General features: G+C 42.2%; 1 protein-coding gene across 10 annotated transcripts in view; it reads right to left on the bottom strand.

The window, feature by feature from the left end:
• Nucleotides 1–16,070, bottom strand: part of LOC137273861 (calcium uptake protein 3, mitochondrial-like) — a 94,003-nt gene that overhangs the window by 14,771 nt on the left and 63,162 nt on the right. For all 10 annotated transcript variants that reach the window (XM_067806745.1, XM_067806746.1, XM_067806743.1 and 7 more), the window contains one exon: nt 7,110–7,192. In XM_067806745.1, the coding sequence (XP_067662846.1) occupies nt 7,110–7,192 (83 nt within the window). The remainder of the gene's footprint in view (nt 1–7,109; nt 7,193–16,070) is intronic.

Raw genomic sequence — 16,070 nt, 5'->3', positions numbered from 1 at the left:
TCCCCTTGATGAAGACCTCACCAGACAGACATACAAAAGCTATGATATTATTTGATGTATACACTGGCACACTCATTGTCAGAGTTATTCCCATGATGAAGACCTCACCAGACAGACATACAAAAGCTATGATACTATTTGATGTACACACTGGCACTCTCATTGTCAGAGTTATTCCCATGATGAAGACCTCACCAGACAGACATACAAAAGCTATGATACTATTTGATGTACACACTGGCACGCTCATTGTCAGAGTTATTCCCCTTGATGAAGACCTCACCAGACAGACATACAAAAGCTATGATACTATTTGATGTACACACTGGCACACTCATTGTCAGAGTTATTCCCATGATGAAGACCTCACCAGACAGACATACAAAAGCTATGATACTATTTGATGTACACACTGGCACGCTCATTGTCAGAGTTATTCCCCTTGATGAAGACCTCACCAGACAGACATACAAAAGCTATGATACTATTTGATGTCTACACTGGCACGCTCATTGTCAGAGTTATTCCCCTTGATGAAGACCTCACCAGACAGACATACAAAACCTATGATACTATTTGATGTACACACTGGCACGCTCATTGTCAGAGTTATTCCCCTTGATGAAGACCTCACCAGACAGACATACAAAAGCTATGATACTATTTGATGTATACATTGGTACGCTCATTATCAGAGTTATTCCCCTTGACATAGACCTCAACAGACGGACATACAAAAAAATCCATGATACTATTTGACATGTAAACATTGGCACTATCATTGCCAGAAGTATTCCCTTGATGCAGACCTCAACAGACGGACATACAACAAAACATATGTTGCTGCTTGATGTATACACTGGCCTATTCCCCTTGATGTAAACCATAACAGAAGGATGAAAAATTGTGACCCAGAAATATCAGTGCTTGTATTACATCATTTAACATCATAATTCAGCGCATATTATGTAAGAAAAGTCTTATTACATTTCCAGTTGTGGTAGCAATGAAAATTACATTAAAATACATACTAAACAAAAATTACATGAAGTCCACTGAGGCTTTATGAACCCCTTAGTACATGAAACTCTACATATCTTCTATTGAGTTTGACTCTTCAGATCCGAAATGTTATCAAACCGTTTGAGATTCATGACTCTTTCAAGAGTTACCTCCCTTACACCATCTCTCAATGCCACCCATCTCCACAGCTACTACAAGTTACCTTGTTGTGAGGTGGCCTTTCAGTGGTCGTGGTAGTCTGTGATAAGGGATATAACAGTTACTGTCATACGTTATTTAGCAGACAACAAGCTCGTCTTTCACACGAGGACAAACTTTTATTGTTTATCAGGTCCAACCTGATCCTAGTGGATTAGCAAACAGGGAAACTACCTGACATTCCACTGGGATCAAGGGACGAAATACCAGACGACATAATGTCTACCTGGCAGGAGGACCCGTGACAGATATGACGCAGCAATCTGTTAACATGGTCTGCATTCTGAACATACTTTACTGGATGATTCCAAAAGATCAGGTATCTCATATTGTATCTCTAAAACAGTGGATCAGCCCTGACCAGAGCCAAGTCATCCAAACCTGTTTTACAAATAGCTGAGAATAATGAGCCAGGCACTTTCTTGTTAGGTACAAGATATTGATCAGCTATAAACAGTTGTTTCCAAGTTGTTGCGGATCAGGTTACACTGAGGTGGTGGGGAGAGAGCTGGTCATGTCACACCTTCTGCCCACCAACAAAGCAGATGTGTAGCCATCTCATACACCCAGTTCACCCCATCCACACATGCAATACAATGACAGACCATACTAGAGGCTTGCTTGTAGATGTTAACTTCACAGGGACAGGTGGCACTAGCCTTCAACTAGTTTGTGTTAGCATCCACAGGGAGTCTGATGTAATTTGTAAGCTTGAAATATCCTAAGGGGGCCAGGGTATTCTAATGCAGGGTGTCCAAATATTCCGGTGCAGGGTGTCAAGATATTCAGATGCTGGGTATCCAGACATTCTGGTACTGGGTATCTGGATATTTTGTGCAGGGTGTCCTGATACTCTGGTGCAGGATGTCCAGGTATTCCGGTGCAGAGTGTCTGGATATTCTTAAGCAGGGTGTCCAGGTATTCTGGTGCAGAGTGTCTGGATATTCTTAAGCAGGGTGTCCAGGTATTCTGGTGCAGGATGTCCAGACATTCTTAAGCAGGGTGTCCAGGTATTCTGGAGCAAGGTGTCTGGATATTCTTAAGCAAGGTGTCCAGGTATTCTGTTGCAGGGTGTCTGGATATTCTTAAGCAGGGTGTCCAGGTATTCTGGTGCAGGATGTCCAGACATTCTTAAGCAGGGTGTCCAGGTATTCTGGTGCAGGGTGTCTGGATATTCTTAAGCAGGGTGTCCAGGTATTCTGGAGCAAGGTGTCTGGATATTCTTAAGCAGGGTGTCCAGGTATTCTGGTGCAGAGTGTCTGGATATTCTTAAGCAGGGTGTCCATGTATTCTGGTGCAGGGTGTCTGGATATTCTTAAGCAGGGTGTCCAGGTATTCTGGTGCAGGGTGTCTGGATATTCGTAAGCAGGGTGTCCAGGTATTCTGGTGCAGGATATCCAGACATTCTTAAGCAGGGTGTCCAGGTATTCTGGTGCAGGATATCCAGACATTCTTAAGCAGGATGTCCAGGTATTCTGGTGCAGGATATCCAGACATTCTTAAGCAGGGTGTCCAGGTATTCTGGTGCAGGATATCCAGACATTCTTAAGCAGGATGTCCAGGTATTCTGGTGCAGGATGTCCAGACATTCTTAAGCAGGATGTCCAGGTATTCTGGTGCAGGATGTCCAGACATTCTTAAGCAGGGTGTCCAGGTATTCTGGTGCAGGATGTCCAGACATTCTTAAGCAGGGTGTCCAGGTATTCTGGTGCAGGATATCCAGACATTCTTAAGCAGGATGTCCAGGTATTCTGGTGCAGGATATCCAGACATTCTTAAGCAGGATGTCCAGGTATTCTGGTGCAGGATATCCAGACATTCTTAAGCAGGATGTCCAGGTATTCTGGTGCAGGATATCCAGACATTCTTAAGCAGGATGTCCAGGTATTCTGGTGCAGGATGTCCAGACATTCTTAAGCAGGATGTCCAGGTATTCTGGTGCAAGCCCAACATTATCCTCCCCTTATTTACACAACAATTTCAGGAAGTAAAAAGAACTGCACCAAAAATTGTGTTTTCCCACCAGGCCAGAATTTTGGCCTCCAACCCATCCACTTCTAAACCCACAAGGTTACCCATGTCATTCCGTACATATTAACTGTTGTCTGTTATTGCGTCAGTGTACTTGTTTCCAACCTTCCAAAGTAAAGCTGCATGCCAGAAAACTTAGATACATGACCTGATTGACTTTGGCTAGCATATGGTTATGCTTCAGAGAGAAAGGTGAGTGAAATTTTCTGTCGTTTCTTACAATATCCAATATATTATCAATACAGTTTGTCCACCACTGTCATCAGAAGCTATTTTGTTTGAGTAGCAATGTTAATAGAACATACTGCAAGATACATACATGAATATACCAAACCAAACTATTCATAACCTATCACATGTCATATAAAGAGTCAGGGCTATGAAATATCATTATGTCCTCAAAAAAGGAAAATTTCCTGCCAACAAACCTATCAGAGTTACCTCCCTTTAACCACAAATCTCCCCCAAACTTCACCAGTTTTTCAACAGGGAACAACACACATCCTTCCTAAGTGCAAGATTCTGAAAATTCTTTTAAACCGGAAGAGAAGAAATTCCCACTCTGAGTGCTATCTCTTCATCAACCTCTTACAGTTGCGTTTATGCAGATTAACATCAAAAACACAACAACTTAGCAGAGATAATTTCCGTCATACCCCACACAGATACACCTGGGGGTCTCAGTCACAAATACCTGTGACAATTGAGTACCAAACAAAGCAGTGTTTTTTTCACCCTCGCTAATTCTAGGCAGTATACATTGCCATGGACCTCATAGGGGGGATATTGTGACTCAAGGTCTTTGAGTGTGGTCATTAAACGGACGGCTCATTTGTCAAAAACTGCTGGAATGTTCAAATTCTGCAAGTAATACAACATTGTGCTTAGGATGTATCTATTCCGGAGTCAGTCCATGGAAGGGTCTGTAATAACGTGCTGAGTACCCATGACAGAACATTTCTTTCAGGGTTACGAATGTTGGGATGTAATTGTCTCAGCGCTACTGTCAAACCTATTCGACAAAGTTCTATTGACCATGCAAACATTTTCAACACTGGATTCAAGAAATCTATAATACACTTGCATGGCAACATACCAGTCCAAAGTCCAGTAAAACACAGTTATGGCTTTTTTACTCTTGGGGAGTGAGGAGTTTAGTTTACACCATTTTTATCAATATTCAAGCAGTATCACAGCAGGCGACACCAGAACTGGACTTAACATATTACCCATATAGGGAATCAAACCCGGGTCATCAGCTTGACAATTGAACGCTTCAGGCTACCCCACCACCCCTGTGTACTCTGACAATGCTAGTGTATTCAAAGTATAAGTATACGACTTTTATACTCCCGCTGCGAAAGTCTTATCCTCCCGCTACGCCTCCGTGACGACGCGAGAAGTGAGAAAAGCGTGCATCGACAAGCCTTTAGTAATGTGCGGTGCGTTGAGGTCAAACGATCAGCTGGTGTCAACATGGCAGCAAGTCGATTCGATGCATGTTGTTTTGTTTTGATTTAGTGAAAACACTCAGCTAGATAAATACGTTATCACATCGTGTCTCGGGAAATACGGGGTTTTATCAGTCCCAGTTACTCGGGACTGATAAAACCCCGTATTTCCCTCGACAGGATGTGATAACTTATAATATCCCAACGGGTCTGATCCTTGAGTGGAAGGAGTTCCATATTAAATGAAAATACTGAAAAACTGACAGTGCTTTTCTCACTAAAAACTTGACTAACAGATTTCATAATTTCTAGTTATTAATGAGCTGACCTGTGAAGATCTTGGTTAGAACTGATGTTCAGTAACTCATGCTTGTCTTAAGAAGTGACATGGAATTGGTTGTTCACACTTGGTGACTTGGTTGATATATGTCATCATATCCTTTTTAGTCTAGAACAATGCTCATGATGTTGATCTCAATCTTGTCTGAGACAAATATATATAGGCCATTATCATATAGCTGGAATATTTTGTTGACTGGGGCGGAAACTAAACTCATTCACTGTCAATCTCTTTAATGCATGGACAATTCAATTATGAACTCCAGGTGTGTCTCGACTATTGGCACCGTGTCTCAAACTCAGATCTGTGTAGTTATCAACATAAGACCATGAAAACCTACACACTCCATTAGAATGAGGCAAGGGGGTTGCTGTACTAAACAGTTCAATTGTTCCCACCCCTGCCTTAATGCATGAACTGGTAACATACTTGTTTATTGAATGATCAATTTTGTTCTACTCATCACATGGAACAGGTTCAGATAACAGTCAATCCCAGTACCATGAACTAGGACAAAGCAAACTACTTAGGCTCTCTACAGGTCCCAGGATGATTATCATATTTCTCATACCATAACATAATCAAAATGAATTTTCCACTTGATGAACAGAACAAGGCAAACCTCCTTATCAAACACAGTCTATGGAATGTCTTCAATATACAAAACCTATGAAATGACACAAAAGCCTTATCATATGAAAGCTATATAATATCGACATACAAAACCTATATAATGCCCCAAACATCCATTAGACACAAAAGTATTTAAAATACAGATGTGACATACATCCTAAGCCAAAAGAAGCTATGCCATTTCCCTGACTTGTAGAAGGATACATGAGGATATTACAAGTATATCCTCAAGTTCTCAACCTTCATAATCTAGGTGTTAATTCTGATGACTAGCAAGTATCTCCCTACAAAGCCCCTCCTTACATTCATATCATGCTGTCAACTTAGATGACCACCAAGCACCTGCCAACAAACCAAATCCCTGGCCATGTTGATCCAGGTGCACAATGAGATGACCTGTCCCTTACTTGGGGATCCATGTTTACCTGCAAGTTCATCCCAACAAACCTATCCTCAACTTGCGGATCTAAGGACACAAACAAGCAAATCCCAAAGACCCCCATCCCCGACTTTTGGATCCAACTGTACAAACGACTTAGCACATCCTAAAGACCCCCATCCGCGATTTGTAGATCCAAGAGTACAAACAAGCACATCCCAAAGACCCTCACCCCCGACTTGTGGATCCAAGTCTACAAACAAGTACATCCCAAAGACCACCATCCACATCTTATGGATTCAAGTGTACAAACAAGAACACCTCAATGATCCCAATCACCGATTTGTGGGCCAATCTCCGATTTGTGGATCTATGCGACCCATGTGATTACCATGAAACCCTGACATGACCATCACCACCGCCCAACACCCCTGATCTACATCATCATTAACTAGTGGATCCAGGTGTACTCCAAGATGACCATTTACCACCTCCCAACAACCCTCATCCATATCATCATCACCACTGACTACTGGATCCAGGTGTACTCCATGATGACCATTTACCACCTCCCAACAACCCTCATCCATATCATCATCACCACTGACTACTGGATCCAGGTGTACTCCATGATGACCATTTACCACCTCCCAACAACCCTCATCCATATCATCATCACCACTGACTACTGGATCCAGGTGTACTCCATAATGACCATTTACCACCTCCCAACAACCCTCATCCATATCATCATCACCACTGACTACTGGATCCAGGTGTACTCCAAGATGACCATTTACCACCTCCCAACAACCCTCGTCCATATCATCATCACCACTGACTACTGGATCCAGGTGTACTCCAAGATGACCATTTACCACCTCCAAACACCACAAATCTACATCATCATCATCATCATCATCAACTTGTGGATCAAGCTGTACCTTGATATGACAATTCAGCTCCTCCCAACAACCCCCATCCTGAGCTGATGACTCAGGTGTACCCCGAGATGACAATCTGCAGTCAGGTGACCTCCACATCTTGTACTTACCACCAGAAACTCCTTCTTGTCAACTATTTGGTTACCATCAGTGTCAAACATGTTGAAGGCGATACGAAAACCAGATCTGGGTTCTGAAAGGTAAAGCATGACTCATTATAGGACACCTAAATACAATCCATCAGCACAGTATTCATCATAATATTTACATTGACATCAGGACAGATTGCATGGTGCCAGGAAAACAAGTAATTGATAGCTTGTGTAGTGCATTACAAGAAGAAACTCAATCAGGATATGTATTGTAACCAATCAATGCTCATTTACTGCAAGGAAGGTGTTTTTTCAAGAATTTATTCCATTCTGAACACCAGAGACAACACTTTGGTTGGAGACCTATTCTGATCTAAATTCCGAAAGAGAGACTCATGTATCCCACAGGAAGACGTGTGAGGTGCTCACATCGCCTGTCCCCACAGTAAGACAACCTTGGTGTACTCACATGGCCTGTCCCCACAGAAAGACAAGTATGAGGTACTCACATAGTCTGTCCCCACAGGAAGACAAGTATGAGGTACTCACATGGCCTGTCCCCACAGGAAGACAAGCATGAGGTACTCACATGGCCTGTCCCCACAGAAAGACAAGCTTGGTGTACTCACATGGCCTGTCCCCAAAGGAAGACAAGCATGAGGTACTCACATGGCCTGTCCCCACAGGAAGACAAGTATGAGGTACTCACATGGCCTGTCCCCACAGGAAGACAAGTATGAGGTACTCACATGGCCTGTCCCCACAGAAAGACAAGCTTGGTGTACTGGATTGGCCTGTCCCCACAGGAAGACAAGTATGAGGTACTCACATAGTCTGTCCCCACAGGAAGACAAGTATGAGGTACTCACATGGCCTGTCCCCACAGGAAGACAAGCATGAGGTACTCACATGGCCTGTCCCCACAGAAAGACAAGCTTGGTGTACTCACATGGCCTGTCCCCAAAGGAAGACAAGCATGAGGTACTCACATGGCCTGTCCCCACAGGAAGACAAGTATGAGGTACTCACATGGCCAGTCCCCACAGAAAGACAACCTTGGTGTACTGGATTGGCCTGTCCCCACAGAAAGACAAGCTTGGTGTACTCACATGGCCTGTCCCCAAAGGAAGACAAGCATGAGGTACTCACATGGCCTGTCCCCACAGGAAGACAAGTATGAGGTACTCACATGGCCTGTCCCCACAGGAAGACAAGCATGAGGTACTCACATGGCCTGTCCCCACAGGAAGACAAGTATGAGGTACTCACATGGCCAGTCCCCACAGAAAGACAAGCTTGGTGTACTGGATTGGCCTGTCCCCACAGGAAGACAAGCATGAGGTACTCACATGGCCTGTCACCACAGGAAGACAAGTATGAGGTACTCACATGGCCTGTCACCACAGGAAGACAAGTATGAGGTACTCACATGGCCTGTCCCCACAGGAAGACAAGCTTGGTGTACTGGATTGGCCTGTCCCCACAGGAAGACAAGCATGAGGTACTCACATGGCCTGTCCCCACAGAAAGACAAGCTTGGTGTACTCACATGGCCTGTCCCCAAAGGAAGACAAGCATGAGGTACTCACATGGCCTGTCCCCACAGGAAGACAAGTATGAGGTACTCACATGGCCTGTCACCACAGAAAGACAAGCTTGGTGTACTGGATTGGCCTGTCCCCACAGAAAGACAACCTTGGTGTACTCACATGGCCTGTCCCCAAAGGAAGACAAGCATGAGGTACTCACATGGCCTGTCCCCACAGGAAGACAAGTATGAGGTACTCACATGGCCTGTCACCACAGAAAGACAAGCTTGGTGTACTCACATGGCCTGTCCCCAAAGGAAGACAAGCATGAGGTACTCACATGGCCTGTCCCCACAGGAAGACAAGTATGAGGTACTCACATGGCCTGTCACCACAGGAAGACAAGCTTGAGGTACAGTGATGGCCTGTCCCCACAGAAAGACAAGTATGAGGTACTCACATGGCCAGTCCCCACAGAAAGACAACCTTGGTGTACTGGATTGGCCTGTCCCCACAGGAAGACAAGCATGAGGTACTCACATGGCCTGTCACCACAGGAAGACAAGCTTGAGGTACAGTGATGGCCTGTCCCCACAGAAAGACAAGTATGAGGTACTCACATGGCCAGTCCCCACAGAAAGACAACCTTGGTGTACTGGATTGGCCTGTCCCCACAGAAAGACAAGCATGAGGTACTCACATGGCCTGTCACCACAGGAAGACAAGCTTGAGGTACAGTGATGGCCTTTCCTCACAGAAAGAAAAGCTTGATGTACTGGATTGGCCTGTCCCCACAGGAAGACAAGCATAGGGTCCTCACATGGCCTGTCCCCACAGCGTACTGGGAACTTACTCTGACCCATAACCACCAACTGGTACCTCATGTTCATCTTATCAAAGGCATTTGATGCTGGCAAGTTGTTCAGTGCTTGTGTGTGATATAAGAACATAAATAATAACCGGAGGTCTTGTTGATCCAACGCTCATTTTTTGTGTTTGCAATCAAGCAATTTATCTGTATTCTATGGCCATTTATTACCTCAGAAACAGCAACTGACATCACACAAATTTACAGAATCCACATATATATTGCATAACAGAACAATTAACATTGAATGTGGCAGATAACAATAAGTTGTCTGCTATAATGTTGCACGGCAAGGATAAGATCCTCATCACATTCACAAATCTAAAAGAGAATATTCTCCAGAAGTAAACATTCCCAGACAAGATGATGTGAGATATTTCTTGCTCCCCATAGAGTAGTGTTTATTGAAATGATGCTTTTTATCAAGACGTCAAGCCTACTGTTGGCAGCAAATCCAAACATTCAAATGGTGGAATTAGCCTATTCCTATGTTGAAGCATTCAGATCAGGCTGAAAACTGACAATACCAGATATCATACTGGTGAGACTGAGGCAGTCTCAGACAAGCACTTTGGAGTTCTACTGGCCCAACATGGCAGTAAGCATCATTGTCTTTGCACTTTTGTGATGTTATTCAAGTACATAAATTTACCAGATGAGTTTCCTCCACTAAAAAGAATTTTGCTAGACCGGGAAGTCTTAACTGAAATAGATTCAAATCGCAATAGCTTCTGGTTAACAACTAAGTGTTTTGTTTAAATTCTAACAATATAGCAGCAGTCTGTAAATAATCGACTAAGACAATCCAATGATCAACAGCATGAACAACTGTGAAAGTCTGACATGTGTTAATCAAGTCACCAAGTTTGACCACCTAATCCTGCATGTTACCTCTTGGAACAAGCACTGGCTCCTGAAGACCAGTTTGTGCCTGGACTTTTAGAGTTACTGTCAATACATACTGATATCTGAGTGTCAATACACAAGAATCTTAATAACCTCTATGAAATACAAATTCCCATTGCTAGACAACTTGGTGATAACGTGAGTTAGTATGCTTTTATGCTTCTTTTAGCAATACTCTAGCAATAGCAAGGCTGGGACACCAGAAATGGCCCTCACACATTATACCCATGTGGGGAATCGAACCCAGGTCTTCAGCAAATGCTTCAAACAGTAGGCTAAGCCACCACCCAGGTAATAATGTGACTGTCAAAACAAGGACATAACCACACTGCCAGCTGAATACCACAGATACATACACGAGATATATGTGTGTGGGGCCAAACTATCCCTACGTACTCATGCACATTCCCACCAATAAAGATAAGGTTTTTCATCATTTAATTGGCTGCTGATGAGTGTTTAGACTAGGCTCCTCGCATCAGATACCATGATGGCTTGGGAGCCTGGGACAATCAATACACCTTGTATCATCTAAGAGAAGTTGGGACATCTTCTTCATCACTACATTCCTCTTTCAAATCTAATTTCCCACAAATGGCTCCCATGTTCTGGCGTAATCTGAGAAACATTTTGATTTCTAACTATCCTGAGATTAAAGCTTCCCGACAGCATGATACCATTACACGGTGCCAATAGACTGTCAACAAGTAAGCCTGATGCAGAACACCATCAGTATATATAGATTACATTCCATGTTATAATTAATATTATGCATCCTTCCATGGAGCAGGCCTTAACAGGATGAGTTTCCAGGAATAGATATTCCTTGGGGGCCCTTTGTTATCATCAGGATCAGTTTTGCAATGTAGGATTACACTTTCTCAGCAAAATATGGACTGTTGTTCTTTTGGGGTCGAGTCCCATGCAGGATTCAAACCTACACTCTCAGAGTCAGGCACCTAATCACTAGTACACAAAGTGAGCAATCTAACCCACTCGCTACTGCTGAGCAGGTGTAATGCCAAACGTAAGAATAGCATTGCACCACTTTCTAAATGGCATTGTGTCGTTTCATACATCTTAGTGAGGATATACACAAAGGGAACTTAACTTCTTTGGGCTATTTTTTTGTCATTAAACTTGCTTCAGTAAAATCCAACAGATCCGTGTAGGAAAGGGAGGTCTCCTGTCCATTTGCTTTCCAGTTCTAGTATTTGAATCTGAGAAGGATGAAGATAGCTAAATGTCATCACAGCAACATTAAGCCGAAGGACACTCTGGACCTAGTTTGGGAATAAAACACTTTAATGCTTTAAGAACATGACCTCTTTGACTACTATTTGAAGAGGGTAAAGATTTATCACGAGACTATCGAAACATTTCCTGTCATACCTCAGTGGAAACATATGATTGGCTAGGTGTCCTGTGACAGCATCAGCATGAGTGAGTGAGTGAGTTTGGTTTTACACCACTTTTAACAATATTCCAGCAATATCTGGTAGTGGACACCGGAAATGGGTTTCATGCTCTGTACCCATACAGGGAATTGAACATCTGTCTAGAGTAAGATCAGACAACTCCTTTACCACTAAGCTCCCCATCACACCCAGCTGCATCAGATATTTCTTCTTCGTGATTATTTGGTTTTTTTGGATGTCAAAAATGTAACATTATTGTGCAGGCAAGCAAAATGTGTCACCTCCTTGGTTTCAAAGATGCAAAAAAATTGATTACCATAAATGAATTCAGCTACAATGCGAAACACAAATTTGTAAAGAATGGATCTGAGGACTTCCCAAAGCTATCAAAAATATCATATTTTCTTTCAATACCATTTCTACAAAGCTATTATTGTACAAGTGTTGTGAATACCAACTACATATGTCTGTCAGGCTGTCCCACTGCTGGTCCCTGAATACCTACCCTGTGTACTGGGTGTACTATTGACTCTCTGTATGCAGATATAGGTTAGACTACAACTGATACTGGGAGCTGAATAACACCTCCAGACAACACTAGTTAGTGGCAATGTGCAGGCTGGCAAACTATATTCAGCCCATGTTTGACATAGAAAATTACCTATTCAGATCTTGCTATTGTTAATCACAATCTTTGAAATGGAAAGTGTTATAAGTGGCCTAAATATCCCATCCACAGCACAGGGACACTTGTGAAAATACTGATGTATTTTGGGAAAGGTTTTTCAGTGTTTTCAAACCTCAGGTGTTCTTACTTTTGAAATTGCTTACTGATTATCTATTGCATGTACTCTCCTAAAATCTTTTGGACTTTTTTTGTCTTAAGCATGGCGTAGCGTGAGCTACACTGTTCCAGAACCTCCATTTAGGCCCTCCTCGTTCTAAGGATGGTGTAGTGTGAGCTACACTGTCCCAGAACCTCCATTTAGGCCCTCCTCATCTTAAGGATGGTGTAGGGTGAGCTACACTGTTCCAGAACCTCCAGTTTGCCCTTCTTGTTTTAAAGCATGTTGTACTCTGGGCTACACTATTGTTCTATAACCTCCAGCTGTTACTAGAAGCTTTGACATTACATATTTACAGGAAAATAATCATAATAGGATAGCTTTGGCGTATTACCTGATATATCTTATATATCTCTCACAACTAGTACTACACTTTAGTAAATCCACAATGTTATAATTTCTACAGTAACTTCTCAAACTCAAAAACACATGACATACATATCATTGAAGCTTAAAGTTATGAAACATATTTTTAAAATACAACTGTCAGTATAGTATTGCAACATATACGGTCGACAGTAATTTGACAATAAAACCATGACTCACAAATTTATATCTAGACTCACAGAAATTAATGCATAGGGCAACCCTGAAAAAGTAATGTGCCACACTCATCTTAAATCCTAGCCTTTGATAAAGCATGAATGCTAAAAACATTCCTTTACAGGAATTTTAACACGAAAACATACTGCCCAACACAAAAGTACCTACAGATACGAATTTTTTCTCAGTTCTAATGATGTTCGCAGGAACAGTGCCCTCAACACACTTGTAATGCTACAACACTTGAAAGTCAAATCTTAAGGGTGGTAGTTACGATGACCATAGTGTTATGAGTGAATCGTGAAACGGGTCCAAGTCTACCAGCCTACATTTACAGTATTGTCCTCACTTCATATAGGATTCTAGGAAATGTATGAATGACAGGCAGCTGGCTTTTTACCTGCTTGTGAATGAGACAGGTAGGAGGGCAATAAAATGGGATCGTCCCAGCCAACTAAATCTGGCACACATGCAACAGGGAAGGCAGGCTACATCAAGTCATGTCAACTAAGCATTTAGTACCCCCTTATCTGCCTGAGAATAGACTGTGTTGCAACGCCTTGAATGAAATGGCTTCACTACTCCGCATTCAATATAAAAGTAATATAAAATACGCTGACATTTACCATCAATGGGTTTCATCTGTGATTTGATTCACGGTGCGTTTCATTCACGGTAGGTAATAAATTGATACAACAGTGTCGGCTTGGTAGGTACAGCACTTATAGCACAGCCACCTTGTTGACAGCACATATCAGTTCCTTTAACATATTAAATAAGCCCAGGATCTATATCACTTTCAGTTGAATCAATAAAAATATACGCCATATAAGTCAAATCGGGGTAAACTTACAAATAAAAAAAAATACTGATATAAAATGATCTCTCACAAGGACCTTAGAACACTTGCTAACATATCCATGTGTGGTAGTGTTTATTTAGCACTTCCCAGGTAGGTCATCGATGGACATTCTCACCTGCTGGGGAGTATATTGGGGTCTGATGCAAGGTGGGAATCCCGGCTAAATATAGACCTTAGCAAGTTCTTGAATTTGACTTTCGGCAATTATTTCACACGTCTAGGCCATACCTTGCCTGGACACATCCGGTACAGGTCAGAACTATGCAGTATCTTGGTAAGCATGAATATGTTATCTATTTTCACATATTTTTCATATTTTAGACAAACTGCTTTTCAATTTCAGGATTGGTCTTATTTTTATCACTGAGTAAAATTGTGAAGGCAGGCACATAATCTATATTTAGAAAATGATTACAATGAAAAGGTAAAAACAACCCAATTGTTAATTTCATTCTAAACACTGAGGATACTTTGTGCACTGTTTTTTAATTCATCACGTGCTGCGGTAACTGTCACAAGATGAAGGTGAAAATGTTTCCACCTCAAGAAAAGCTCTTACATAATTAATGTCTATTATCATACGTCCTATAAAGGTCTGTTACATGGTCTATTGCCCATCAAACACTCAGTGCTGAAGTCAGTCATGAGAACTGATCTGTGCAACTGGGATACAATGAGAGTCTACCACAGTGGGGTTGTGTGTTTAATGTCCCATTTTATCTTTATATACTGGGTTAGTCAATTTTGGCAGTTTATTTCTGGCTCAGGAGTACCCGGCAGGATGTGACTTTTGACACAGTACTGGCTGCATATTCCCCAGGGAGCTGGGAACTATAATAGGGGTATGCTGACCCACTGACTGGGGTAACAATATAGCATGATTAAGGCATGGATTATTGTTCCTAAAATGATTATTATCATTGTCATTACTAAGCATCGGACATCATTTCACAGCGATCAATTTTACATAAAAAATAATAAAACCATGTGCCCATCAAATGGATTTCTGCAAATCCATAAATTACCAAGCTGATAAGGTCTTTAAATGGCATTTACAAGTTCTACACACAAGGAAGAGTTTTATGGGGTGTATTTCTTTATTAAAGAGACATGTATCAGGGTATGTCCTTACTCCTTCATCAGTTGAAAGATGAAGGAGTAAGGATTTACTGCAAAACATTGTGTTCCTCCTCATGATGAAAAAGCCCCAAAACTCTTTCCTCACATTGAAAAGCTGGTAAAACATGAGTAAATCTACAGAGCATTACACTTTATCCAAAACCATTCCAATTTAATTCTTGTCAAATTTAAGTGCATCCATGAATCTATTAGCCTCATTACATGGTCAATTTGTGATTATGCAAACATAGCCTAACCCTGGTGACCCTTGACCTTCAGAGGCCAGTCAGTACCTGATAGACAGCTTGTCCTTTCTACCCAAACAATACCCCACAGCCCTGAATTTCTTTACCTCCCTCATCAAGAAGGTTATGCAAGTCCAAATTGTAGCTGGCAAAAAGCAGGCCGCCCCTATTGTTATGGACACCCGAAGCAAATTAAATGAAGCGAGGCATCAGTTGCCATCCCTTGTTATTTGTTTAGATTGTCCCTAAATCGAAAATTAAAACCTTTCATAAGAAGAAGATGAGCACATAACCATGGCGTGTCTGTGTGACCTCGAGTCAGGAGGGCACGGGGATACACCATTTGTTCGTGGGCAGACAAAGGGATTAAACTGGAACAACAATGACGACAAGCAATTTTTGTTGCTTCATCAGTTCCCCTCCTGGGACCATCTGTCCCGAGAGGAGGTTCTCGTCTGGGACACGCTCCTCTGTTCCAACAATTTGCACAAACTGATTCTGTAAAGGAGAGGGGAAATGCTACCCGACTCAGGCAGTCAGGGCGAAAGACAGGTGTCGGCGGAACAATAGCTTCAATTAAACAAGTACTAATTGTTGTGAAAATTCTGGCCAACTGTGGATTCCAGCGGACATCTTGACCCTCC

Source organism: Haliotis asinina, chromosome 2 (genome assembly GCF_037392515.1).
Source record: "Haliotis asinina isolate JCU_RB_2024 chromosome 2, JCU_Hal_asi_v2, whole genome shotgun sequence".
NCBI classification, from domain to species: domain Eukaryota; kingdom Metazoa; phylum Mollusca; class Gastropoda; order Lepetellida; family Haliotidae; genus Haliotis; species Haliotis asinina.
This window is presented reverse-complemented; position numbering and strand designations above follow the sequence as displayed.